At 40.6% G+C, this 27,424-nt stretch overlaps 1 protein-coding gene across 1 annotated transcript in view; it reads right to left on the reverse strand.

Annotated features, from left to right (window-relative positions):
• The window catches only part of LOC114880650, a 63,836-nt gene that overhangs the window by 7,493 nt on the left and 28,919 nt on the right, over window positions 1-27,424 (reverse strand). Inside the window, exons 10-11 of the mRNA XM_046286014.1 lie at window positions 23,352-23,624; window positions 22,731-22,908 (exon numbers count right to left, since the gene is read on the reverse strand). Of these exons, the coding sequence (XP_046141970.1) occupies window positions 22,731-22,908; window positions 23,352-23,624 (451 nt within the window). The remainder of the gene's footprint in view (window positions 1-22,730; window positions 22,909-23,351; window positions 23,625-27,424) is intronic.

Here is a 27,424-nt window from a genome sequence, read left to right on the forward strand (position 1 = left end):
ATTAATTATTCCATTTCAAACATTTTTATTTGTTGTTTAGAATGTTTAGAATTTCCTTTTTTACATTATGACAGGCGACAAGAAATTAGATTCCGTATTTGTTTTAAACAACAACTAAAAATGTTCAACGAGTTCAATTTTTTTATTGTACTATGCCAACGGGGTGCCGACGCTGCCGTCCCTGAGCTCGTGCGCTATACGCGCTCGGATTGGTCAGTGTTTTTGCTTAATAATTCAAAAAGGAAGCTTCAAACCACTTTTTTGCAAAGGAAAAAGTTGTTCAGAATCACCCCATCTACCACCATCTCAGAGGGTGAAAATGCGTTACGGAACAACCTGTATAATTGCACGAACATGTGCAGTCTAGTAATACCATTGTTATATAATTTAAGATTGTTGTTTTGCTGGAAATGGTAATCGTTATCTAAATGCAGTTTAGCAGCATTAGATGACAAGTGATTGCGTAAAATATCAAAATACTACATTCCACTGTCTTGTATAGCCGTAAACATGCATGACTAGTAATTAATCTATAGAATTCTTTTCGATCCACTGTACGTGGTCAATTAAAAGAATTGCTTGGTCAAACCGGGTTTTCTAGTTATCATGGTCGTCAGAAATCGTTGTCCAGAACATTTTTGCACTTCGATTTCATGAACGATTAACAACCACTTCTACATTTAAATCGTTAAACTAATGATCTTAAATTCTTTAATTGATAGCCTGAGGCAAGTAAAAGTCGAAAGCAGAACGTTAAATCGCATTCGTAATGATTATCTTTTATTTGTCTCCAAATTGTAACAAAATTAACATGTTCCTGAAGGAATACCATTATCGTACACTTTTATATAATCTTTATATATATATTTCTTCTGTGCGTGTGTATGTGACTGAACTTCTCCTAAACGGCTGGACCGATTTTGATGAAATTTTTTGTGTGTTCAAGTGGATTCGAGAATGGATTAGATTCACAATTCGGTCCACTACAAAATGTTCTTTTAATTAATTTTTTATTTATAAGTTGTTGTTGATCTTGGAATGTTTTACATTGTGTAGCGTCGAAACTTAAACTTTTTGTCTGAGCTCCGTGATTCATGTAAAAGGAAAAATATTATGGTAAATAAATGAACAAATAATTAAACACAATTTTTGGGGGCATACCCCGAGGTAAAAAAGACTTTGCGGCCAAAAAATCTCGATAAAATAGTATATTTATTGATAATTCGTTTGTGTGGTGTGTGTCTTATTTTGTCTGATTATTCTTCACGTAATCAGATCGGATCGTACATGATCGCGTATTGTCTACATATATGGCGACGTGGAGTCGCCGTAAGCAGTACCGTTTGACGGTAGCGTTTATCATGTATTTGTTAAGAATTGTTTTGTTGAAAGACTGTACCGATTAACGGCAGGGAGTGCGTAATTGATGACGATATGGAATCGTCATCGGCTTGACCGATACACGGAAGCTAGTTTTTGTTATTGTATAATCAGGGCGGTTACATGGAGCAACCAACCCGACCGAGTCGTCGTCACGACCGCGGATAGTTTTGCATTGCGCCAATGTATAGTGTATAATCAGGGTGGTTACAGGGAGTAACCAACCCTACCAAGTCGTCGTCACGACCGCTGTTGGTTTGTGTATGTGTTTGGGCTGTCAAATGCCGCTTTTGTGATTACGTACTTTTGTAATCTGATAGAACTACGTTTTTGAACGATAAAACTCTCTAATCCAATGAACACCGTACAAATGTAAAAAATTACACTGTGGACTCTGCACTTTTGAGAATCAGGAAGAACTAGACCCAGCTACCCCTTCCCCACAGCGTGGGCGACGTCAATTTTTTCTTTGACGCGCACATTGGATCTGGCAGACAGCGCTGCGATCGCGGTGTCGAATATTCAAAAATATTTTATTTTACTTCCAGTTTGTCCCGATAATTGATAAGTCGAATTGTGGTAACTATAATGGTATACGTGATGACGTCAGGTATTGTAATAACTTTTTTTATAAAAATTTTCATCAAAACGGTACAGATTGTTACAACTTATTCAAAAAAGTTTGAAATTTTCGGATTTAAGACGTGTGTACAGTACAACGTCTATCGGGTCCGCTAGTATCCTATAGTTTACTGGAAGATTGAGTTAGACATTTTTTTATTATATGAAGTTACAGATAAATTGTTGGTATTGAAATAAAACCGCCATAGATCTTTTAAGTTGGTAACACCCTTTATTTTATTCTGTTTTTTTTTTCCCCGATAAAAGCCGCCATTGTGTGCATGGATCCTTTTTTTTTGATGTTAAAGATATCGATTGTGATCGACCAAAACGAAAGGTCAGTTATTAAGTTCGGTTCGATATATATATACTTCATTCACTTGTAATTCATGTATAAATATACGCAAATATATTATTAAACTAAAGGTGTTTATCATTGAATGAAATCAAGACCACGTGTAGTTTAATAGGTTATGGGCCCAGCCCACGTGGGAAAAGAGAAACGCACGTGGTGAAAAGAAAAGAATAAACAAAATAAAGGTGAACTATAATAAAAATGGCTGACGTAAAGTTCCTGATCACAAAGTTAAATAATAGTAATTATCAAATATGGAAGGAAAAAGTACAATTACTACTCATGCGTGAAAAAGTGTGGCACACAGTGGAAAGAGAGGCACCAGCTGAACATGGTACTAAGTGGATAGAAGAAGACATGCATGCAAGATCCACAATTGGTTTATTAGTGGAGGATGACCAAATGAGGCATGTAAAGAAATCAAATAGTGCAAAGGAAGCGTGCGAATCTTTAAGAAGGTACCATGAAAAGGCATCTCTATCAAACATAGTCTATACACTAAAGAAGCTGTGTCGCTCAAGGCTAGCAGAAAATGAAGACATGGAAGCTCATGTCAACGGAATGCTGAATCTAGTAGATGAATTGGAAGCCCGAGGGGAGTCGATCAAAGAGAAGATGGTGATTGCTTTAATCCTAGGAAGCTTACCAGATTCATACATTGGTTACGGCATTGGAAACAAGGCCAGAAGGAGACCTAACCTTGGAGCTAATTAAGGGAAAGCTACTAGAGGAGGACCAAAGGCGAAAGATTTCCAAAATGGATACAAAAGCTACAGAGAATATGGCGTTAAAGGTTCATCAAAAGGGAGCTAAAGGTGAGGCAGTAAGCACTCCACGAAACAAATCAAAAGAGGGTGTATCTTGCTATTTTTGTAAGAAATCTGGACACTTGAAGAAGGAGTGTTATAAATATAAAAAGTGGAAGTCAAATAAAGAAAAGGCGAACCAAGCAGTCGAAAAAGAATCTTCAGATTATTGCTTCATGATCAAGAATGAAAATGAGAATGTAAATAAAGGGGACAAGTGGTACCTGGATTCAGGAGCCACAAGTCACATGAGTAAAGATAAAGATTTCTTTACGGAAATAAGAGAGACCACAGGAAGCAAGGTGATGGTAGCGAATGGACACTACGAAGAAGTAAAGGGAATAGGAGAAGGGATTCTATTATGTAATGAAGAAGATGGGAGTGTAGTGCCAATCAAGATCAAGGATGTTCTCTTTGTTCCTACATTATCAGATAATTTACTTTCTGTAAAGAGGTTAATGACAAAAGGGTTTGATGTAAAATTCCAAAAGAAAGGATGTGCGATAGAAATGAAGGGACAGATTGTAACCACTGTGAGATCAGATAGTGATCTATACTATCTTCAGACACAAAGTAAGGCTCTACTCACTAAGGATGGACATAATGAACACTGCATATATAATTGGCATAAAAGATTGGGTCATAGAGATCCTCAAGCTATTAAAGTGATGTCAATCAGGAATTTAGCAGACAATATGAAGATAATTAATTGTAATACTATGGAAACTTGTGAAGTATGTCTAAAAGGTAATATGAGTAGGCTACCATTCCCAAAAAGGTCAAATAATAGAAGAAAGGAAATACTGGATCTCATACACACAGATTTATGCGGCCCAATGCAAACCATGACTCCGGGTAAGAAGAAATATTTTCTTACATTTATTGACGATCATAGTAGATATACTCATATATATTTTTTAAATAATAAAGGAGAAGTTGCCGAGATGACTGTTGAATTTATTGAATTAATGAAAACGAAATTCAATAGAAAGCCTAAGTGTTTCAGGTCAGACAGAGGTAAGGAGTATATAAACGATAGGCTGGTGACGATATTAAAGAAAGAAGGAATTCAGATGCAGTACACAGTAGCTTACACTCCAGAGCAGAATGGGGTGGCGGAGCGAAAAAACAGGTCACTCATGGAAATGGGTAGATGTTTACTTGTTGAAGCAGGATTACCGAATAAGTATTGGGCAGAAGCAGTGAATACTGCGAATTACCTCCAGAATAGAATATATTCCAAGTCCATAGATGACATTCCCATTACTTTATGGAGTGGCATAAAACCAGATATGTGCAATATGCACCCGTTTGGAATGCGAGTATACGCACACATTCCAAAAGAATTAAGGAGAAAACTAGACCCTAAGGTTCAAGAGTTGAAATTTATTGGATATTGTGAGGACACGAAAGGGTTTAGACTACTGGATCCAAGCAAGGATAAAGTAACAATTAGTAGGGATGTAAGATTTGTTCGTGATGATGAAGAAGTTGTTGCGGGTGAGTTGAGACATGATACATTGGAAGAAAGGTCGGACGACTCACAAGCAGATTCGAGCGGAGAGGAATCAGCAGATGAAGATGAATCCTCCACCCATGGTACGGAAATCGAACCAAATGCAGACACAGGAAATCCCGCGAAGAGAGGGCCAGGGAGGCCACGAATGGTAAGAACGGGATCCAGGGGAAGCCCACGAAAAGAATACTGTACGGTACCTGTTAAAGAGGAAGAAATGGAGAAGGCATCATTTGCAGAAGTTTCAGTTAATGAAGCAGTCTCAGGTCCTTCAGCCGAGGACTGGAGGATTGCTATCGAAGATGAGGTAAAGTCTATCCTACATCACGATGTATGTGAAATTGTTGATCGGCCGGAAGGAGTAAATGTGGTGGGTAGCAAAATAGTCCTGACAAACAAAATGAATTCGGATGACACCCTTAACCGTCGTAAAGCACGGATAGTTGCAAGAGGATTTAGCCAACGACCAGGCTTTGATTACGATCAAACTTTTGCCCCTGTAGCTAGGTTGAGTTCTATCCGATTTGCAATAGCTTTGGCTGTCAGGTTAAAGATGAAGATCCATCAATTGGATATTGCTACAACGTACCTTAACAGTCCTTTAGATGTGCCGATCTATATGGAGGTGCCAATACAGTTTCGGGAGGCTCTAACAAGAATAGGAGAATCTAAGACTGAGGAAAGCAGCATACGAAGCAAGGCAAGACGAATGTCTAATTTGCTCAAATTTAAAAGCAAGATATGGAAATTGAAGAGAGCGGTTTATGGCTTGAAGCAGGCAGGACGACAATGGAACAATACGATAGATAAGTATTTAAAGGAATTAGATTTAAAGCCGTCGACTGCTGACCCGTGTGCATATTATAAGGGAGATGTAGAGAATTTATTGTTAATTATAGTATATGTAGATGATCTACTAGTCGTTTCGAGATCTCCTAGTGAAATAAGTAATTTTGTCACAAAGCTATCTCAAAAATTTAAAGTAAAGGATTTAGGGGAAGCCAAATATTGCCTAGGAATAGAGATAATCAGGGACAATAATAATCTCACATTAAGCCAAAGAGGATATGTAAATGAGCTGTTGATTAGATACAACATGAATGATGCGAAACCTGTCAGTAATCCTATGGAACCAGGATTGAAGTTTAGTGAGGAAAAGCGATCCGGAAAAGAACTACCATTTCGAGAATTATTAGGTAGCCTTATGTATTTAGCAATGGGCACACGACCCGATATAGCTTATGCCGTAAGTCATCTTAGTCAATATAACAATAGCTTCGGAAATATCCACTGGAAAGCTGCAAAGCGGATTTTACGTTACTTAAAGGGTACAATCAATTATGGGTTAACATATATATATGATAAGGACCCGATTAAGGGATATGTGGATGCAGACTGGGGAGGTTGTACAAAAGATAGACATTCCTATACTGGATTTGTTTTTATGTTAAGCGGGGCACCTATTTCCTGGGAATCTCGGAAGCAGCGAACGGTAGCATTGTCGTCGACAGAAGCCGAATATATGGGCCTCTCAGAGGCATCCAAAGTAGCTATGTACTGGGTAAAGTTCCTACGTGAAATAAATTTCGAGGAAATAGCACATATAACGCTATTCAATGACAATTTAGGAGCCCAGAAGTTAACGGAAAATCATATGTATCATAGAAGAACCAAGCATATTGATATTCGACATCACTTTATACGCGAGGTGATTAATCAAGGCTTGATTCTCATAAAGTATTTGTGTACAGAATGCATGGTAGCAGACATACTAACAAAGGCTCTGCCAACGACAAAGCACATGCAATGTATTAAGTTATTAGGATTAACCATTTAATTTGTTTTTTTTTTTTGCGTAGACGTCAGTTTTATTTCAAAGGGGAAGTGTTGGTATTGAAATAAAACCGCCATAGATCTTTTAAGTTGGTAACACCCTTTTTATTTTATTGTGTTGTTATTCCCCGATAAAAGCCGCCATTGTGTGCATGGATCCTTTTTTTTTGATGTTAAAGATATCGATTGTGATCGACCAAAACGAAAGGTCAGTTATTAAGTTCGGTTCGATATATATACATATACTTCATTCACTTGTAATTCATGTATAAATATACGCAAATATATTATTAAACTAAAGGTGTTTATCATTGAATGAAATCCAGACCACGTGTAGTTTAATATAAATATCGTTATTAATGATGTGTTTATAGAAAAAACTAATACAATTAACATATTTGTGATTCCTTACTATTTGTGTAACCATAATGTAAGTACATGTGGTATATTTTTATATGAAAGACAAGAGCGCTACCAGGGAGATCAACGGGGTCAGCGGACTCTTTATTAAGAAATTAAAAACCTTCTTCTTTTAAACAAATTCTGGAATATTTTTGAAAATTTCCAAAAACATTATGGAGAGTAAACAAAAATGAAGAAAATTAGACTTGGTGATAAAGAATCTCGCTATATTGCCACTATATTACCACCAGAGAGTGGTCGTCTAACGGTACTTGGCTTTCGAGGATCAACCTGGACGGAAAAACCTCGGCGTTGCCGAACTTTCGAGGTCCTCCCGTACATCACTTCACCCTTTTCTGGACGAAATCGCGCTAAGGGCATAAGGAAGGGCGGGCTCGATACCCAAGGGACACGCTGTTTGGCAAATTAGCATTTCGTGTGAAAACCAATAATGAAAATCGTGTGAAAGCCGCTAGACGGGAAAAATCGAGAAGGTGAGAACGCCACCGCAGCGTCTCTCCTACTATATAAAAACAGCGACATTCGAACGCAATGTTGTCGTTAGATTCTTTTGATCAGATTCATTCGATCAGCGACTATGTTCCAACTCATACACTACAATCGGTCAAGCATTTGTGACTGAGAAATCCTGGAAAATTCAGATATTGCAACTTTGAACTATTATTTGACAATTAATTTGGCGAAACAACGCGTTGCGACGTACTGCTAGCCATCGAGGCTATTCTGAAATTTACAACCTCGGAAGGAGGAGTGGACGCAGGGGACGAACATCGCTCGGTCCGTCACCATATATCGTTGGTTGCGCAAGTTCTCTACCTGGACACACGTGTCAAGCGCCGCGTCGCATGGAAGAACCTCTTTTTATATTGCCAATTCTAAGAATGTATTTTCCTCTCCTACAGCCCCGTATGATCTCGATAACTAATAAGGTACATAAAAAGTGTCACAAATATAAGTCGTATCTCCGACCACTAGAAGGTAATTTTTTCAAATAAAAATGTCACAAATCAGGGTTGGTATTATAAAGTTATAAAGATAATAAAAAACAGTAAAGTAAATTTTAAGGATATACCTACTTTGAACTGGATAAAAGATGCTATTGATGTGATTTTCCGAAAATCAGTGATTTACTTAAAATTTAATTTAAATTTTGAAAAAGTCTTTGATACCATGGTGTTTTTTGATACTGATAATTGAAGGGTATTTTTCTAACAATGAAGTTATAAGGGTGTTTATTATTCAACCTAATTTGAAATATAAGCGATGATGTTTGTATACAACGAATATTTAATAAAATTTTCAAATCGCGAGGAAGAAAATTGGTTATGCGTCACCGACTAAAGTTTTAAAATATTAACCTTCGTATGGAGATTAATCTCATACTGTAATAGGATGCCTGTGTCCCTAAAAAGGCGAACAAAATTTTTCTACATACGAAACCCGTACACGTCTAATGGTTGTAAATATTTTATTGTCACTGCTGGAATCGTAAATTCAGCTAATTCTTTATTTTCCGGTGTAGCGTCCTCAGTTTGATATTAGGAAACCAAACTTCTTTTAACCAAATTTTAAAACGTTCTTTTGTCAGCATTCCAGATCTTGACGTTGTAGCCAAAATGTTTGTGGCTTTGAACATGGTCTGTTGTACCCCAGATCCAAACTCTCCAAATCCTTCTTTCAACATTACGAAAAAAGAAAATAGTAGTTTTCCGTTTGTAGATATTGTGGGTTATATGGTGTAACTTCTACCTTCTTTGTACCTCTCAATGCCAAAGTTCGTTCAGAACGTAATTCAAGGTTGAAACCACTTTGATCCGAATTATACCCTATTACATTATGAGATAATATTTAAAAACTTCAGTCTTTGACTCATAACCAATTTTCTTTGCCACGATTTGAAAATTTTATTAAATATTCGTTGCGTGAACGTCCAGGTCAAGAGCGTGAATAGCGTCTCCTCCGTACAGGGGCCCGTGTAGCGGTAGCTGATGGTTCGGAATTGTTGGGAGAGAATAAATCAGATTAGATTTTTGCTTACTTAGTTTATTCAAATTTGATAATCACTGCACAACGCGACCAGCTACTCGTAACAAAGTACAAAAGAGAGTGAGCGTCGGGCGTCCAAATTCGAACGTGCGCATCCATACAAACTAAGCTTACCAACTACATATAATAAAAGTAACTAAAAGAACTAACTGGACTAACTAAACTAAGATAACCTAGATGGTGCATGAAGAGTCTGCCTCATCGCTAGCCTCCCCGTGAGCGGAGAGGCGTCGCTCACGCGTGGAAGACCCCCTGTGGCGTTACAAGTACCGGCGCCTCTTGATCTCGGCTCACGTGGAGCACCTCGTCAATGGAACCCCTCTTCCACCGCGGTCATCTCAGGCCCTCAACGGACTCCTCTGGGAGATAAAAGAATCGCTAGATGCCCTTAAGGGCCTTGGTGTCCCCGTTGAGCACTGGGACGTCATCCTCGTTCATGTCCTCGTTCGCCGCTTGGACCCCCTCACCCGAGAAGCCTGGGAGAATCATCTGGGTCACCGAGATGAGCAGCACATGGGAAGATCTCCAATAGTTCCTCGTCGGACGGGCTCGGGCACGGGAAAATTTGGAACTCATCCGTGATGAAGGTCAGCTTCCACAGGATACTTCGAGGATGATGGCCGCCTCCGGACGCCAACACGCTACCTCTTGGCCCCCTCCAGGCGCCACACGTGTTACCTTACGGCCACCAGCCGCTTCTGGTCCTTCGAGCTGGATGTGCACTGTCGAACGTGCGGCAACAAACATCACTCTCTCATCCACCTCCCGAGTCACCTTATTGTCGACCGTCCAAGGGACAGCGGGTGGCCAGGAATCCCCTCGGACACACCGGTGGCCACGGTCCACCATGCCGCAGCTGACACCTCCGCCAGGGACTCCCCAGTAAACGAGCAGGGATCACTGGCAATTATGCCAGAACCGTGGGACGTGGGACAAATTTTTACCCCCTCTACGTCGTCCCAGTGACTCCCCTAGTTCAGTTGTTTCATCTAACACAAGCGTGTTGTCCCACATGTCCGTGTGAGCTCTGCGGGTTCGGCTGCTCTCGTCATTTCTACGTTATCGGTTCGATGCTCAAGCCGCTAAAGCACGCGGCAGCAGCATAGACGAATCGATAAAATAATATAATTTCGTCCATGGCACTATGATAGAAGTGAGAAACCAGGAGATTCAGTTCGAATCCCGATTATACGGTTTCAGTTCTGATTCTTAATGCATTAACATTTTTTTAATGTATAAAAATACATTTTTAATACATTAATACTATGAAATACATTAACTTGGGAAGCAGTTAAAAAAAGGAGTTGAACTGCTTCCTTTATTGATATTTTTTTTAATATTTAAGTTTTATATATATACATATGTATGTACGTACATATGATAAAAGTGATACAAAAGTGATTTCTTCAATTAGATATTACTGTTATTCTATTTATTACAATACGTAAATGCGAAGACATGCGAGGAAAATTGGTTAGGATAGAATGTAAGGATATAAAGAAATTTCAATCTTTTACGGTTTGTTAGTTTTATTTTTTATTCGTTACAACTATTATCATTTTATTCTGTGAATAGTCATTAAAATGAAAGACAGAAAAATACAGTTTGATTTTCTAGTTAATTTGTACTACATATTTCATCAGGTTTCCGGTAACTGTTGCAGCTAGTCCACGCTTATACGATGTTGAATATTTTACCTTTCTATAATATAGGAAACAAATAAAAATATAGTTTAGTAATTGTTATAATACAGTATCAACTGTTAACCTTATTAAAAACTTATCTTATTTTGCGTAATTATTCTCCATTTTCGCTTCCTTGCTTTGTAATGACGAATGACTGATTTTTTTTTCAATGAAACATTTACTAGTGTATTTGTGAGATTTTTTGATTAAAACAAGATCAAACATGGTATAATTTGAATTATAATTTTTATTTACCTATTTATATCTAAATAAGTAAAAATAATGCAAATTATATGGTGTTTGGTCTTATTTTAATCAGAAGAACCTTACAATTACATTGGTAAAAGTTTCATTTAGCAAAAATGAAAAATAAAAAAGTTACTGTTGAATTAATATTGTCTCACTCAAATGTTTTTTCTCGGACCTCTTTCTCTTTCACTATTTGTCTTTTTCTACGTTCGCCAGCATTGAAGAACTCACTCGAACTGTGTCGTTCTGCCAGCGTCACACACTTTCAGGAGAATCAGGAAAATCCAGCATAATAACACATTCTATGCTGAAAGAATATACTAACTTATCTGTCTAAAAAAATGTTAATAAATCTGGCAACAGATTTATTTTCGGACTGTTTTTCTTAAGTAATCAGAATTTCACCATTCTGTTGTACAGGTCGTGTGTAGCAGTTTGTAGCAAACTCAACATATTTTCGATATTATGTAGAATACACAACCGATCGAAAAATATTAAAAATCAAGAATATTTTGTATCGTATTTTACAATTTAATGGCGATTGAAATGAAACAAATGACTAACAATGAATAGTATAATAAAGGTGATCGCTGTTCATCTATTTCCTTTCTACTATGTATTTCTTCCACAAGAGACGGTTTCCTAACAATTTACAGTACAGTAAAACCTGGACATATGCAAGAGAAATTGAGACCCAAACATTGCATATATCCCAGCGAGGTGTCTAACCTCGGGTTGCACGCGACGCCAGCCAAGCGTGAACGTAGAAACGGACAGGCAGTAGAGGAGAGAGAGAGGTCCAATGATCAAAGGAAAGAGCCGAAAGATATCGGTGTGACTAATACTAATTCAGTTATAAAACATTTTTGTTTTTTACGTTTTTTAAATGAAATTTTCACTAGCACATTGGCCAGATTTTTCTTGTTACGTTGCGCGGCGCGCCGCGCAACGTAAAAGATATATAATTGAAAATACTGATAATAACGGATAGATGCTATGCGATGAGAAAGGTCTCGCTGCCACCAGTTCTGACCGCGTATGACGCGTTAACGTCCTCTACGGTCAGAACAAATTAAAAGACAGAAATTAAGATAGAATTTATTCCCGTTGGGTTCGTCAGTGTTCTGGGTCCCGTACGGGTCTCTCCTTGAAACGTTGTCTTGGCGTGCGTGGATTTTGAAACGTAAATTGATATAGGAATGGTAATCGAAAAGAAATGTTAATACTGTTTAGTGTGCAAGAAAATAATATAATTCAAAACTATTGAAGCTACGACAAAATCGCTTTGTAATTCGGTATTGGTTCGTTGAAAATCGCTGGTAGTCTGGAACACCAAGAGAGATGAGAGAATTGTGTCACACTAGCACTTGTCGCGCACCCGCTTGCCGTTTATTGCAAATAAGAATTAAACAAGACGTTACACAAGACGATTACAATTTTCAAAAAAAATAGAATAATTAACGCGAATGAATTTAATACGAAAGTTACGCGATCAATGGATTAAAAAAAGAAAGAGAAAAGATCGAATTTTGATAGTATGAAAATGGCTTAACGTGCGCGTCTCTGAGTCCTTGCAATGTATTCGGAATTGCACCCTCGCGACACTCTGCCTACGATTAGGTCTTGCCGTGCAGTTAAATTACACGAAGTACAAAAGCAACTCTATCTCTAGACGCACGGGCTCCCGTCACGACTTACGATTGTTCGACGAAGAGTGATCAGAATCGATCGCGATCCTGGCCGGAAGGGCCCGCCGCGAGGACGAAGTCCTGCGTAGGGACATTTCGACAAATCATAGCGCGTGACGACAGCGTCGCGTGCGTCGCTATTGGCTAATGGCGCGTGCTAGCTAAATTCCTCTAGATTATACTTTCTTTCTCTTCTGGTGTTCCATCTCTGTCTAATGGCTTTCGGTGTTTCTACGCCGTAGAATTTCTGGAATGTTCTATTCTCGTCGATAATTCCGATATTAGATATAAAACGATGCGATTATCAACTAATAGTTTAAATCAGAGTTATTGAACGATAAATATTCGGATAATTATAAACATGAATCATATCTGTGGTACTATTATGTATAAATAATGGACCGACTTTCACGAGGTAGATGATTGATTCGCAACACGAATTGCGCTGGTACGCTCGTTGTAAAACATTCGGTGTTTGAATGCAGTCTTCAATTATTCAATATATAGTCTTTACCTATTAAGTCGAATATTCATTATTACATTTGTAACGTAGTTAGTTTGAGAACGTTCTTGCTATTCGAAAATTACCGTTGGGTCTTGGTTTCAGGCAAATTCTCGGAATTCGATACAAAGACTTTTATTGCCCCGTTCGACCCTTCGCCCCTAAACAGTCCTCGAACGCTTACTAACGCTTGCTTGCGGGGGTTCTCATTCCTCACTCTATCTTTCAAACAAATATTCAAATCGCTAGTTGATCTCGCGTTTCCATTCCAGCAATCAATTCATGCATACGATCGGGTTAGGGACCGACTGGCGCCCACGCGTGAAAAAGAGGAAAGTATCGGTTGTAATTTAAGAGTTAAATTGATCTTTACGCTTTTGCGCAGTTAACCTGAGGAGACCCCTACAATGCGAAGCACTGGCTAACTGCGCAGCGAACGCTGTTTATGATACCTCTCCTCGGTCGAACCGAGTTTTTTTCTATCTCGAAATCTGTTATGTACTACGCAGTTGAGCACGGCGATAGTTTCAAGGAGGGGTAATAAACTAGAGAAAAGAATAGAGAAATGGTAAAGAGAATAAAAGATATAAAAGACAAAAATAGGATAATTATAAGCTCAAACTCTTCCCTGTGCTTTTCCCACATGAAGAGTCTCTTACAACGCGAAAGCTTGATGGGAAAGCACAGAGTCGAGGAGAAAATTAAAACGATGAAGTAGTGATTCACCCTCCTCACGCCCCTTACATGAGGAGACTCCTACAACCCGAAGGCTTGATAAGCAACGTGAGGCGGACAAATTTGTGAAAATTTTCCGGACGTGACATTCTGATAAAAATGATACCAAACACGATATAGTTTCAGTTGTAATTACTTGCTAAAATTGATGTTAAATGTAGACGAAAAGCCAGAGAGATCGAATCAAAACATTGCATATATCCAAACAAGGTGTCGAAATTTGACCGGACGTCTTGCATATACAGTAAAACCTGGATAAATGCAACGAAAGAATGCTTGGATAAGTGCAACATCGCTATCCCCTCCACTTGGGGGGATCCCCCTAAGCCGAACCGAGCCGCTCGGCGAGGAAACCGTGTAATATGATCCGACCGTAATATCGATGTGACTAATACTAATTGAACGATAAAACTTTTTTATTTTTAACTTTTTCTTAATTAAACTTCTACTAACGCATTTGTGAGATTTTTCTGATTAAAATGACACCAAACACGATATAGTTTGAATTATATTTATAAACAATAGTAATCGAATAAACAACATAGAATTGACACCACAACTGAACATAAATGATATCGGCTGAATACAAAACATGTGTACGGACACAGAGTCGGCATGTCGGCTGAATAGAAAACATGTGTACAGACGCAGAATCGACACCTCGCTTGGATAAATGCAACATTAAATACCCAGAATCGACACCTCGCTTGGATAAATGCAACATTAAATGCCCAGAATCGACACCTTGCTTGGATAAATGCAACATTAAATGCCCAGAATCGCCACCGTGCTTGGATAAATGAAACCTTTGAAACCAGAGCCAACACCGCGACTGGTTTTGATGTCGATCTCTGTTGCTTTTTGCCAACCTTTAACATCAATTTTAGCAAGTAATTATAATTGAAACTATATCGTGTTTGGTACCATTGTAATCAGAAAAATTTCACCGATGCGTTAGTAAAAGTTTCAATAAAAAAAAGTCAAAAATAAAAAAGTTTTATACTTCAATTAGTATTAGTCACACCGATACGTTTCGGCTCTTTCCTTTGATCATCGGACCTCTCTCTTTCCACCACTGTCTGTCTCTTTCTACGTTCACGCTTGGCTGGTCGTCGCGTGTAATCCGAGATTCGACACCTCGCTTGGATAAATGCAACCACTTGGTCCCAATGTTGGTTGCATATATCCAGGTTTTATTGTACTGTAAATTGTTAGGAAACCGTCTCTTGTGGAAGAAATACATAGTAGAAAGGAAATAGATGAACAGCGATCACCTTTCGCGATGATCTAAAATATCTACATAATATCGAAAATATGTTGAGTTTGCTACAAACTGCTACACACGATCTGTACAGCAGAATGGTGAAATTCTGATTACTTAAGAAAAACAGTCCGAAAATAAATCTGTTGCCAGATTTATTAACATTTTTTTAGACAGATAAGTTAGTATATTCTTTCAGCATAGAATGTGTTATTATGCTGGATTTTCCTGATTCTCCTGAAAGTGTGTGACGCTGGCAGAACGACACAGTTCGAGTGAGTTCTTCAATGCTGGCGAACGTAGAAAAAGACAAATAGTGAAAGAGAAAGAGGTCCGAGAGAAAACATTTGAGTGAGACAATATTAATTCAACAGTAACTTTTTTATTTTTCATTTTTGCTAAATGAAACTTTTACCAATGTAATTGTAAGGTTCTTCTGATTAAAATAAGACCAAACACCATATAATTTGCATTATTTTTACTTATTTAGATATAAATAGGTAAATAAAAATTATAATTCAAATTATACCATGTTTGATCTTGTTTTAATCAAAAAATCTCACAAATACACTAGTAAATGTTTCATTGAAAAAAAAATCAGTCATTCGTCATTACAAAGCAAGGAAGCGAAAATGGAGAATAATTACGCAAAATAAGATAAGTTTTTAATAAGGTTAACAGTTGATACTGTATTATAACAATTACTAAACTATATTTTTATTTGTTTCCTATATTATAGAAAGGTAAAATATTCAACATCGTATAAGCGTGGACTAGCTGCAACAGTTACCGGAAACCTGATGAAATATGTAGTACAAATTAACTAGAAAATCAAACTGTATTTTTCTGTCTTTCATTTTAATGACTATTCACAGAATAAAATGATAATAGTTGTAACGAATAAAAAATAAAACTAACAAACCGTAAAAGATTGAAATTTCTTTATATCCTTACATTCTATCCTAACCAATTTTCCTCGCATGTCTTCGCATTTACGTATTGTAATAAATAGAATAACAGTAATATCTAATTGAAGAAATCACTTTTGTATCACTTTTATCATATGTACGTACATACATATGTATATATATAAAACTTAAATATTAAAAAAAATATCAATAAAGGAAGCAGTTCAACTCCTTTTTTTAACTGCTTCCCAAGTTAATGTATTTCATAGTATTAATGTATTAAAAATGTATTTTTATACATTAAAAAAATGTTAATGCATTAAGAATCAGAACTGAAACCGTATAATCGGGATTCGAACTGAATCTCCTGGTTTCTCACTTCTATCATAGTGCCATGGACGAAATTATATTATTTTATCGATTCGTCTATGCTGCTGCCGCGTGCTTTAGCGGCTTGAGCATCGAACCGATAACGTAGAAATGACGAGAGCAGCCGAACCCGCAGAGCTCACACGGACATGTGGGACAACACGCTTGTGTTAGATGAAACAACTGAACTAGGGGAGTCACTGGGACGACGTAGAGGGGGTAAAAATTTGTCCCACGTCCCACGGTTCTGGCATCACTGCCAGTGATCCCTGCTCGTTTACTGGGGAGTCCCTGGCGGAGGTGTCAGCTGCGGCATGGTGGACCGTGGCCACCGGTGTGTCCGAGGGGATTCCTGGCCACCCGCTGTCCCTTGGACGGTCGACAATAAGGTGACTCGAGAGGTGGATGAGAGAGTGATGTTTGTTGCCGCACGTTCGACAGTGCACATCCAGCTCGAAGGACCAGAAGCGGCTGGTGGCCGTAAGGTAACACGTGTGGCGCCTGGAGGGGGCCAAGAGGTAGCGTGTTGGCGTCCGGAGGCGGCCATCATCCTCGAAGTATCCTGTGGAAGCTGACCTTCATCACGGATGAGTTCCAAATTTTCCCGTGCCCGAGCCCGTCCGACGAGGAACTATTGGAGATCTTCCCATGTGCTGCTCATCTCGGTGACCCAGATGATTCTCCCAGGCTTCTCGGGTGAGGGGGTCCAAGCGGCGAACGAGGACATGAACGAGGATGACGTCCCAGTGCTCAACGGGGACACCAAGGCCCTTAAGGGCATCTAGCGATTCTTTTATCTCCCAGAGGAGTCCGTTGAGGGCCTGAGATGACCGCGGTGGAAGAGGGGTTCCATTGACGAGGTGCTCCACGTGAGCCGAGATCAAGAGGCGCCGGTACTTGTAACGCCACAGGGGGTCTTCCACGCGTGAGCGACGCCTCTCCGCTCACGGGGAGGCTAGCGATGAGGCAGACTCTTCATGCACCATCTAGGTTATCTTAGTTTAGTTAGTCCAGTTAGTTCTTTTAGTTACTTTTATTATATGTAGTTGGTAAGCTTAGTTTGTAATTCGAATTTTGACGCCCGACGCTCACTCTCTTTTGTACTTTGTTACGAGTAGCTGGTCGCGTTGTGCAGTGATTATCAAATTCTAAATTATCAATAGCAACTCCTCTTGCCGGAGATGGTCAGGGTTGACCATGCTTCGCCCGTAGCCCTCGCTACGATTTTCGGATAGGTAGTCCTCGGACCCCTCGTCGTCAGATCACCTCATGGAGAGAAGATGGCTCTCCACGGAGTGGCTGATCATAAACTCCACGAGCTCCTCACTAAGTTTTGGATTCAAGAAGAGGTCCTTTCCAATCCGTCTCAGGCACTCACTCCTGAAGAACAGGAATGAGAAGCGCACTTCGCTCTCACCCACTCTTGTGATTCCCCGGGGCGGTACGTGGTTCGCCTCCCCCTCTTGAGCCCACGAACTCACCTCAGCAACTTCTGCAACACAGCACTTCGAGGTTTTCGACGGATTCAACGCCGATGCGCGGCGAACGGAATTCGGCCGCCTCTACAAAGAGTTAATTCAGGAGTATGAAGATCGCGGCCACATGCAACCAGCCTCGGAGATCTCTTCGCGCACCTCCACGATTTATTACCTCCCACACCACCGGGGTTTTGACCTCCATGGGGTCGCAGCAGAAGTTACGGGTTGTATTCAACGAGTCCAGCTCAACCTCCTCGGGAATGTCCCTCAATGACCTCATACACACGGGTGCAACACTGCAATTGGACATCTGAATATGTTCCGGCAGGTGTCCGTACATCCGGACGATTGGAATCTTCAGCGTATTCTTTGGAGGGATCCTCATGGGAAGACGGTCAGCTATCAGCTGACCACCGTGACACACGGCACTCGGTCCACTCCATTTCTGGCTGCCAGAGCTCTTCTGCAGCTCGTTCGGGACGAAGGTCACCTGTACCCTCTCGCGGAACCCCCACTCCTCAAGGGGCGCTACGTTGATGACACCCTCGGGGGAGGTAACACATCCGAGAAGGCGGAAGCAGTAGCGCACAGCTCACCCAGCTCTGCATGCCGGGCAGCGCCCTCTTCAGAAATGGACCAGCAATTGTCCGGATCTCCTGCAGGCCATCTTTGGGGAAACGGGCACCTCCCGTTCTTTCTTGGCCTTTTCAGACCTCAGCACCAAGATCCTGGGACTAGCGTGGCAGCCTCCTTCGGATCACTTCAGGTTCTTCACTTCTCCAACCTACAGAGAGGCAGTGACGAAACGGATCATCCTCTCCGTGGTCGCACGCCTGTTCGACCCGCTTGGCCTCCTCGTCCCCCTCACCATTAAGACGAAGATTGTCCTCCAAGAGCTGTGGTTTGAGCGACTGAGGTGGGACGAACTGCTCCCTCCCGCATGGACTCTCCGCTGGACCACCGTCAGAATTGAGCTCCAGGACCTCGAAGATCTCCACATCCCTCAGTGGCTCAACCTCACCTCGAAAGTCCGAGTTGAGATACACGGTTTTTCGGCCGCCTCCCAACACGCATTGGCCGCTGTCGTGTATCTGGGGATCTCATCCTCCTCCTCTCTGATGAGACTTTCTCTGGTCTGCACCAAGACAGAGAAAACTTGCGAGATACGTACGAGATACTCTCGAGCTCTCCTCCGCACCAGTGTATCTCTGGATGGACTCTGCAGTAACGCTGACCTGGATCAGTCATCATCCCTCCAAGTGGAAAGAGTTTGTACGAAATCGAGTCGGGGCAATTCAAGACGTGGTACCAGGCGCCAGATGGAAGTTCATCTCAAGACGGGACAATCCAGCGGACTGTGCATCCCGGGGCTTAACCCCCAGCCAACGGAAGAACCATATGTTGTGGTGGACGGGACCGGATTGGTTAAGGACACCTCCTCATGAGTGGCCTGTTGTAGAACCAACGCCTCATCCTGACGCAAAGTTGGAAGAACGACTTCAAGTGGCGCACGTCGCTTTAGTGAGGGAAGCGCTTCGACCCGCTTCTCGTACACCTGATTGAGAGATACTCCTCCCTCACTCGGCTCCTCAGGATTGTAGCTGTGTGCCATCAGGTAGTGGCCCGCCTCTGCCGAGTACCGAACTCTTCCTTGTCCACTCCTCTTTCTCCAGAAGACCTGACGGCAGTAGACCGCCCTTATCGGGGCCACTCAAGGGTTTCACTTCGCCTCAGAGTTGTGGACTCTCCTCGCAGGTGCACTCCTCCCGAGGTCACATCCCTTCTCTCGATTGACCGCCTTCGTAGATCGGGATGGCATTCTCCGAGTTGGTGGCCGTCTGTAGCATGCGCTTCTGGATCCTGACGCCCGGCATCCGACAATCCTCCCGAGGGAATCAGCTCTAGTGTGTCTCCTCGTCAAGGACGTTCACCAACGGACGCTACATGGTGGAACGTAGGTAACCTCCGGCAATCCTACTGGATTCTAGGCGGTCGTACGCAGGTTCGGGCACACATCCTCCGGTGCGTGAGGTGCGCACCCTTCTGAGGTCTTCGGACAGCTCAATTAATGGGCCAGTTGCCTCCGGCTCGAGTCACTCCATCCAGACCCTTCCTCAACACTGGTGTTGTCTATGCGGGACCGGTGCTCCTCCGAACATGGAAAGGGAGAGAGGCAAAAACTTTCAAACTTTCAACTCTTCGTCTGATTTGTCACCGACGCAGTCCACCTCGAACTGGTGTCGGACTACTTCCCTGATGGCTTCCTCGCTGCTTACCGGCGATTCATTGGCTGCCGTGGCATCTGCCAGACGCGCTTCAGCGACTGCGGCACCAACTTCCAGGGCGCCGCAGCCGAACTACGACGATTGTTCGCCTCCGCCTCGAAGGAACTCCACGAACGGCTAGCCAACGACGGGACGAAATGGGAATTCAACCCTCCGGCAGCGCCTTATTTTGAGGGAAAATAGGAGGTGGCGGTCCGCTCTGTCAAGCATCACCTCCGTCGGACCATCGGGGACACACTCCTCACTTTTAACAAGCTCACCACCCTGTTAACTCAGGTTGAAGCCATTCTCAATTCTCGACCCCTCTGCCCCCTCCCGGAGGATCCGGAAGACTACTCCGCCTTGACACCTGGGCACTTCCTCATCGGCGAAGCCCTCTATCCGTTCCTGAACCGTCACTCACCTCAGTGGCTACTTCCAGATTGTCTCGCTGGCAGCTCATCCAACAGAAGGTGCAGCACTCCTGGTCTTGGTGGGCAGCTGAGTGTCTTCATCATTACCACACCATCTCAAAGTGGTATCATCCCTCGTACGAGCTCAAGGTGGGCTCGCTGGTACTCCTCACAGATGAGCCGTTGCCTCCGTCGAAGTGGCCTCTCGTCAGGTTGCTTCAACTTGATCCAGGAAAGGACGGGCTAACCAGAGTGGTCACCCTCAAGGCGGCCACCTCCACCCTACAGCACTCCATCACCAAGCTAGCGGTGCTACCGGCTCAAGACGACTACCATGAGGGCTCCTCTTCTCAAGGTTCGACGACGGGGTTGTCGAAGGCGGGCGGGTAATGTTGCGTGAACACCCAGGTCAAGAGCGTGAATAGGGTCTCCTCCGTACTATAGCCCATCCGGAAGGTGTCGCCGCCTCGCGTTCTTTTTCGGTTACTGCGGCCCTCTTGCGAACGACGCGTACCGAGTAGCCATATTGCGTCTTGCACACGGTCACGTTAACATCGCGCTGCTTACGTTTGTGAATTTCTGGCGTTTTTTCGGATAACTATGTACTAACGTAAGTCGGACTCGTTAATTCTAGTGCTCCTCGCTTTCTCTTATAACCGAGAACGGTTTTGTGCTTCGCTGAAGAGATTCCCTCGCGAATACGCAACGAACTTTGAATTTTGGGAATCCTCGCCGACGCCCCGTATTCTCAGGCGTATAACGGACGCCTCGCGTAACGACAGGAAAGTTCGAGGACGCTTCCGTGAGCTCATCTCACGTCATAGGGTCCCTCATTTACGTGTACGATAAATTATATGTGAAAAAAGGAGTGATGGCCGAACTAGATTTTGTGTACTATTTTGACCGAGCGAACTGTCTCGCAAGGTGTGATGGCCATCCTCGTGATAATTGCGGTATACCTCTTGTGTGTTTTTAATAAACCTGTCACTGGTCAAATTTTCGACCAGCTCGTGTATTGTGTACTTTATTGTTCGTGTTCGAACCCGGTTAGAACCCCTCACTTCCCTCTGAACATTCTTCCCTTCATTGTATAAAAGCGGATACATATCATCGAGACGAACTTCTCCAAATAATAAATCACGATGCCACGTATGTAGTGATGTAGCTGTTATTACTTGCGCTTGATGCTGAAAGCTGCTATATTTGAAACATATCTTTGAAGAGCATCACTATTATCATGACTGTATTCCTTAAATTATTTAAATTACCCGGTGTATATTAAAATTATCAATTTAATCCATCTACTCAGGAGTACGTACATATAGCTTTAACTTTATTATATTATGCGATATAAATTTAATAAAATTAGTCATTGTATGTTGTAAAAGCAGTTGTGTTTCACTTATGCGGATAAATAACATCGGCGTTTGGTACATCGTCTGGTATATTGTCTGGTATGATGAAAGTATTGTGTTAGCGGGCGTACGCGACAGAAATAAATAATAAAAATTTGCAAAACCGTAGAAGGCAAATCTATCATATTATATATCAATGGATTCAGAAAAAGATTTCGGTTCTTTTTTGTCATTTCACAAATTTGAATAGGTTGTAAAGTAATGTTATAAAATTTTCTCTGTTAATAAACAAATTGTAGTTTGAACAATCTGTTAACACCATATTATTGTGCATAAAAAACAATAAAATCCATCCGTAAAAAGCTTTGAAAAGCTTAAAAAACTTCTATGGTTTTTGAGATAGTAGTTTCAGGTCGAAACTTTGAGAGGTTGTTTAACCCCTTAAAGTAGCATCTTAGCTATATAAAAAAGTACGCGTACCTTATTTTTACTTGCTTAATAAACGTACGATATTTAATCAAGATCGGAAGGGGACACTTCCGTGCCTTTTCTTGTGAGTCTCGGGGCTGCCCCCCACGCGTGCCCCACGCCGGTCGGCTTTCCGGCGTGAGCACGTGTTGGAGACATACACCGCGAGAGATTCGATGGGACTCACAATGTATATACATACATATTTTCATCAAAACTAATTACGTATTCCTAGCACACCGTTTTTCACGCATTTGATTTGTTAGTAGTCGCTTTGTAGTGGTGGCATTTGTTAAGTTTTCGTTTCCTAGAATTATCCCCTACAGTCCCGAACGTGAAAAGTTATCAAGAGTCTCTATAGTGTAAAAAGCTTACCTAATGTATTTAAAAGGATGTTTGATGTAAAATTATGTGAAAAGTTGCCACTTCTATCCTTATAACTAGAAAATTCTGATCTTCCTTTAGAATTTTGGTTATTAAACGTATCTTTATGATCAGCATTTTCATTTAAATTGTTATGGTATTCTTCATTTTGTATAATTTCGGTAGGTGTCTGAAAAGAAATCTTTAATTGCAAAATATTGAGTTTGAATTTATATCGAAATTCTTAATCAAATAACATAAATCAGATATTTAATTCGTATTTTCAAACAATTATGTTAGATCCAGTGCCGGATCAAGGAGAGGGTCCTTACTAAATATTCTATTAACTATGTCAAAAAATATGGAATGGAATCTTTTGTACTATTATCTTTTTCCTCTGCGATCAAATGTTGTTTAATTTCACTTGGAATAAATTCTACTTTCTGAATTAAGTTTATCAACAAAGGGGACTCTCAAATGTTTCATAGCCCCTGACCCAGAAATCTTAATCCGGTCCTGACTTGATCAGTATAATTTTCTTACATTAAATTTAACAAAAATTGTCATAGAAAGGAATATAATTTTTTTCTCAACTTATTTACACCTCTTTTTATCAGACTTTATATAACTTACGTTTTGTTCATATCTTTCAATAGATTTGTCATTGAAATTTTGTGGCACATTTTTAATCGAAGAAAATTGCAAAGACTTCATCAATTCTTCCAGTGCATTAGTAGGAATTTCATCAAAATATTGAGCTTCATCCGTCAATTTTATATTAGGGTTTTCATTATTATACGTTTCTTTTAGACGTGATTTTTGTTCAGAATCTTCATATAATTTAGTTCTCAGTGGTGGTGATTTTTCCTCAACAAATGACAAATTTTTTTGTGGCTCTGGAACATTCTTAAAAAATAAAAATACAATTTTGAGTTTCCTCTAAAATGGAAAGAGAAGATAAACAAAAAAATCTTTAACGTTAAAATTAATTTAAAGCTAAATAACTTTTAAACTGGGGATGACGAATTAAGGGCACAGACTCCTTCGAGGCCTCCTCCGAATCGATGTAAGCGCCATTAGAAAGAATCAGGTAATCGTGAAAATACATAATTGAGAAATTCGACATTTGACGGTGTGACATCTAACGTCATTGTGCAGAATAAGAAACGAAAGTGAGGTGGCATAGTTGCCAAATCACATCATTTGAGAGTTCTAACGCGGTGTTGCCGCATCTGTGACCATCTAGCAAAATGAATTTGCTCGAGCCGAGCGAGATTTTGATTCCTGGCGGACATAGAAAAGGAGAGCGCGAAAGAAAGAGAAGGAGTATCATGAATGAAACAACGTAGGGCCGATCGGCGGAAATATAGTCACACGCTACGACAGATTCGGTGAGACTCTGTAATACACATAACGTACGCGACTATAAAACTTATAGGAACATGTAAATTGATCTATAATATACAATATTTATTGATTGAAATATAATCAATAAATATAAACAATGCCTCTTCTTTCTCCGCGATGTCTACATCGTCGGTTACCATGACAGCCACTCCAACCACATGTTATTGAAATTTTTTTCATCTGATATATAATAATGAATTTTAATATAATTGTACCTGCATATACAGGGTGTCTCAGTCTAAGTGTGACAGAATTATATTAAAATTCATTATTCATTTCTTTATTTCTTATTCCCTTCTTGAAATTATTATGTCAGGTAGTTTTCATTCCTATAAGTCTTATGATCGCGTACTTACGTTATGTGTATTATTTATCGACTGATTTGTGTTTTATCGACCCTGATGATAACGTGGTCAAATATACCATCAATGCCTCTGACGGAGAATCAGTGAACTATTCTTATGTCTATTTCACGTCTGATGCGTGCAAATCGTAGATTCCATTTTACGTCTTCCAGAAGTGATAAATTGTGAAAAATCGAATTTCAATGATATTGTGCTAGTTCAAGGAAGGTTGGTCTGCTCTGTTATCAGTGAAAAAACGATTAAATCGTCCAATATTCGCTAAAATGTAGCCGAACGCAGCATTCGACAGCCATATTGTTTGCTTACAACAGCGTCTGTCTCAATCGTACAGTTTCGAAAATTCCAGTTTTCTCAACGTATGGTGTGTAGCGTCGAAACTCAAACTTTTTGTCTGAGTTCCGTAGTTCATGTAAAAGGAAAGACGTTATGGTAAATAAATGCACAAATAATTAAACACAATTTTTGGGGGCATACCCCGAGGTAAAAAAGACCTTGCGGCCAAAAAACCTCGATAAAATAGTATATTTATTGATAATTTGTTTGTATCAATGTGAGGTGTGTGTCTTATGTGTGTAGTTGGATTTGGCTGATTATTCTTCACGTAATCAGATCGGATCGTACATGATCGCATATTGTTTGTATGGCGACGTGGAGTTGCCGTAAGCAGTACCGTTCGACGGTAGCGTTTAATATGTATTTGTTGAGAATTGATTTTGTTGAAAGTCTGTGCCGATTAACGGCAGGGAGTGCGTGATGGATGACGATATGGAATCGTCATCGGCTTGACCGATGTACGGAAGCAAAGTGTATTGATGACGACATGGAGTCGTCGTCGGCTGGACCGATGGACGGCCGCTTTTGTATTGTTAGCAGTAAAATGCTGGTTTGCAGTTACGTACCTTTATGTATATGATAACTGCTTCTTTGAAAAACGATGAAAAACTCACTAATTTAATGCTCACTGAATAAATGCAGAATCTTACACTGCGTACTGTGTTCTTTGAAAATCAGGAAGAACTGTGTAGGGCCCTCGAGCGGTACGCTCGACCGCCCTAGACCCAGCTACCCCTACCCCACAGCGTGGGCGACGCACAGCGACGTCAATTTTTCCCTTGACGCGCACCCGTCCCAGGGCATTGCAACGGCCTGATCAGCCGCGCGATATTTAAAAATAATTGGGATCGGTTCCGACCCAACATGGTGTTTATTAGCGTTAAAGCGGACCAGATCGACCTGTAGCGAAGTCTACCCGTGTGTGCTGTACCCGCGAAAATTTCATTTATGCAATTATCGAGACGAAAAATGGAATCTACGAAATCGAGTGTCTCTCTCACACAAGGCGAATACGTGCATGCTTTCCGTTGATTGTGTAAGTGCACGCATACAGGTCATGGCACAAGGAGTCTGTGCCCTTAACTCGTCATACTACATTTGTGGAGGCTTGGACCAAAAACGTTTTTTCCAAATTAGCTCCCCAGTTAAAAGTTTAAATTTTGTAATATACAGGCTTTTGACTACAGATGGGTATCCCTTCAGAGGGTGGTAGCTGAGATGATTCTGAACAACTTCTCTCTTTACTAAAATGCTCGCTAAAGCTTAGTTTTTGAATTATTAATTAAAAACAGCGACTAATCAGAGTCGCATTGCATGCAAGCTATTGTAAGCCGCGGAAGTGTTGGCTACGAGAACTGGCCTCGACCGTGGCCGCAAATAAACTACTAGGTACTATGTCAAGTACGGTCCGTAGCGGACACTCCCGCTGCTGTGTCTACGCGCTATGGTGCTCTGTTTGTTCGGTGGTTTTCACTATTAATTTAATAACTAAGCCTTAACGAGTATTCAGGTAAGAGATAAAGTTGTTCAGAATAACCCCAGCTACCACCCCCTGAAAGGATGTTTACCCGTATTTATAATTAGTTTATTTATAATATATTAATTATACTAATTATATAGTTATACTATTATGTTATACTATTATAACTTATAGTATTATACTATTATACTAATTATATTAATTATATAGTTTATTAATTATACAGTGTCCCAAAAAGAATGAGAATCCCTTGGAAGAGTTATTGCTAAGGTGATTGTGAACAATTTTTTTCTTCGCCAAACTGTTGTTAAGGCTTCATTTTTGAATTATTAACGAAAAACACTGTCCATTTAGAGCGTACGAAGTGCGCAGGCTGAACCGCGAGAGCATTGACTATTGATTACGTTTGAACGATGGTCTTGAACAAGCGTGGCAACACCACATGGGCACAATCTGCAGTTTTGCTTTCGAGATATCAGCAATTGAAAATTGGAATATAACTTTCAAAGCGCGTATTTCGCTTTCGAACAGCTGACAGCTGAGCAGGTAGCCCATTCTCTAGTGCCTAGGGTCAGCGTCCGGCGAAAGAGACACATGATAAGACAAGAATGCACATTTGCCTCGTCTTGAGGACAACGACCCATTTATAGTTTTAAAGTACTAGACAGATGTGCATCCTTGTCTTTTTACGTCTCTCTTTGTCTGGACACTGACCTAGGATCTACTCAATTATCGGCTGCCCGAAAGCGAAACACATGCTTCGGAGGTTGATATTCCAATTTTAAATTGCTTATATTAGGTCATTAAGTATGAAATGTCCGATTACCTAAAGTACCAAGTTCGACATTTAATATCTCTGTTGTTTCACTTTGATCGTTTTTTGTTTTTTTTTTCTTCTGGGGAGGTAAGTACGTCTTTAATCTTTCAGACGCACATTTCGGTTTGTGATTATCTGTCGAACTACTTTTTGCAGATTAAATTCTGTAAACCATGGATAAGTAAAAAATTCGCGTTATTTTCGAATATGAATTCCGTCGTGGAACTAATGCAGCGCAAACAACTCGAAGTGTCAACGAAGTGTTTGGCAAAGATGTGGCTAATGAACGCACAGTACGTCGATG

This window comes from Osmia bicornis, chromosome 6 (genome assembly GCF_907164935.1).
Source record: "Osmia bicornis bicornis chromosome 6, iOsmBic2.1, whole genome shotgun sequence".
In the NCBI taxonomy this organism is placed as follows: domain Eukaryota; kingdom Metazoa; phylum Arthropoda; class Insecta; order Hymenoptera; family Megachilidae; genus Osmia; species Osmia bicornis.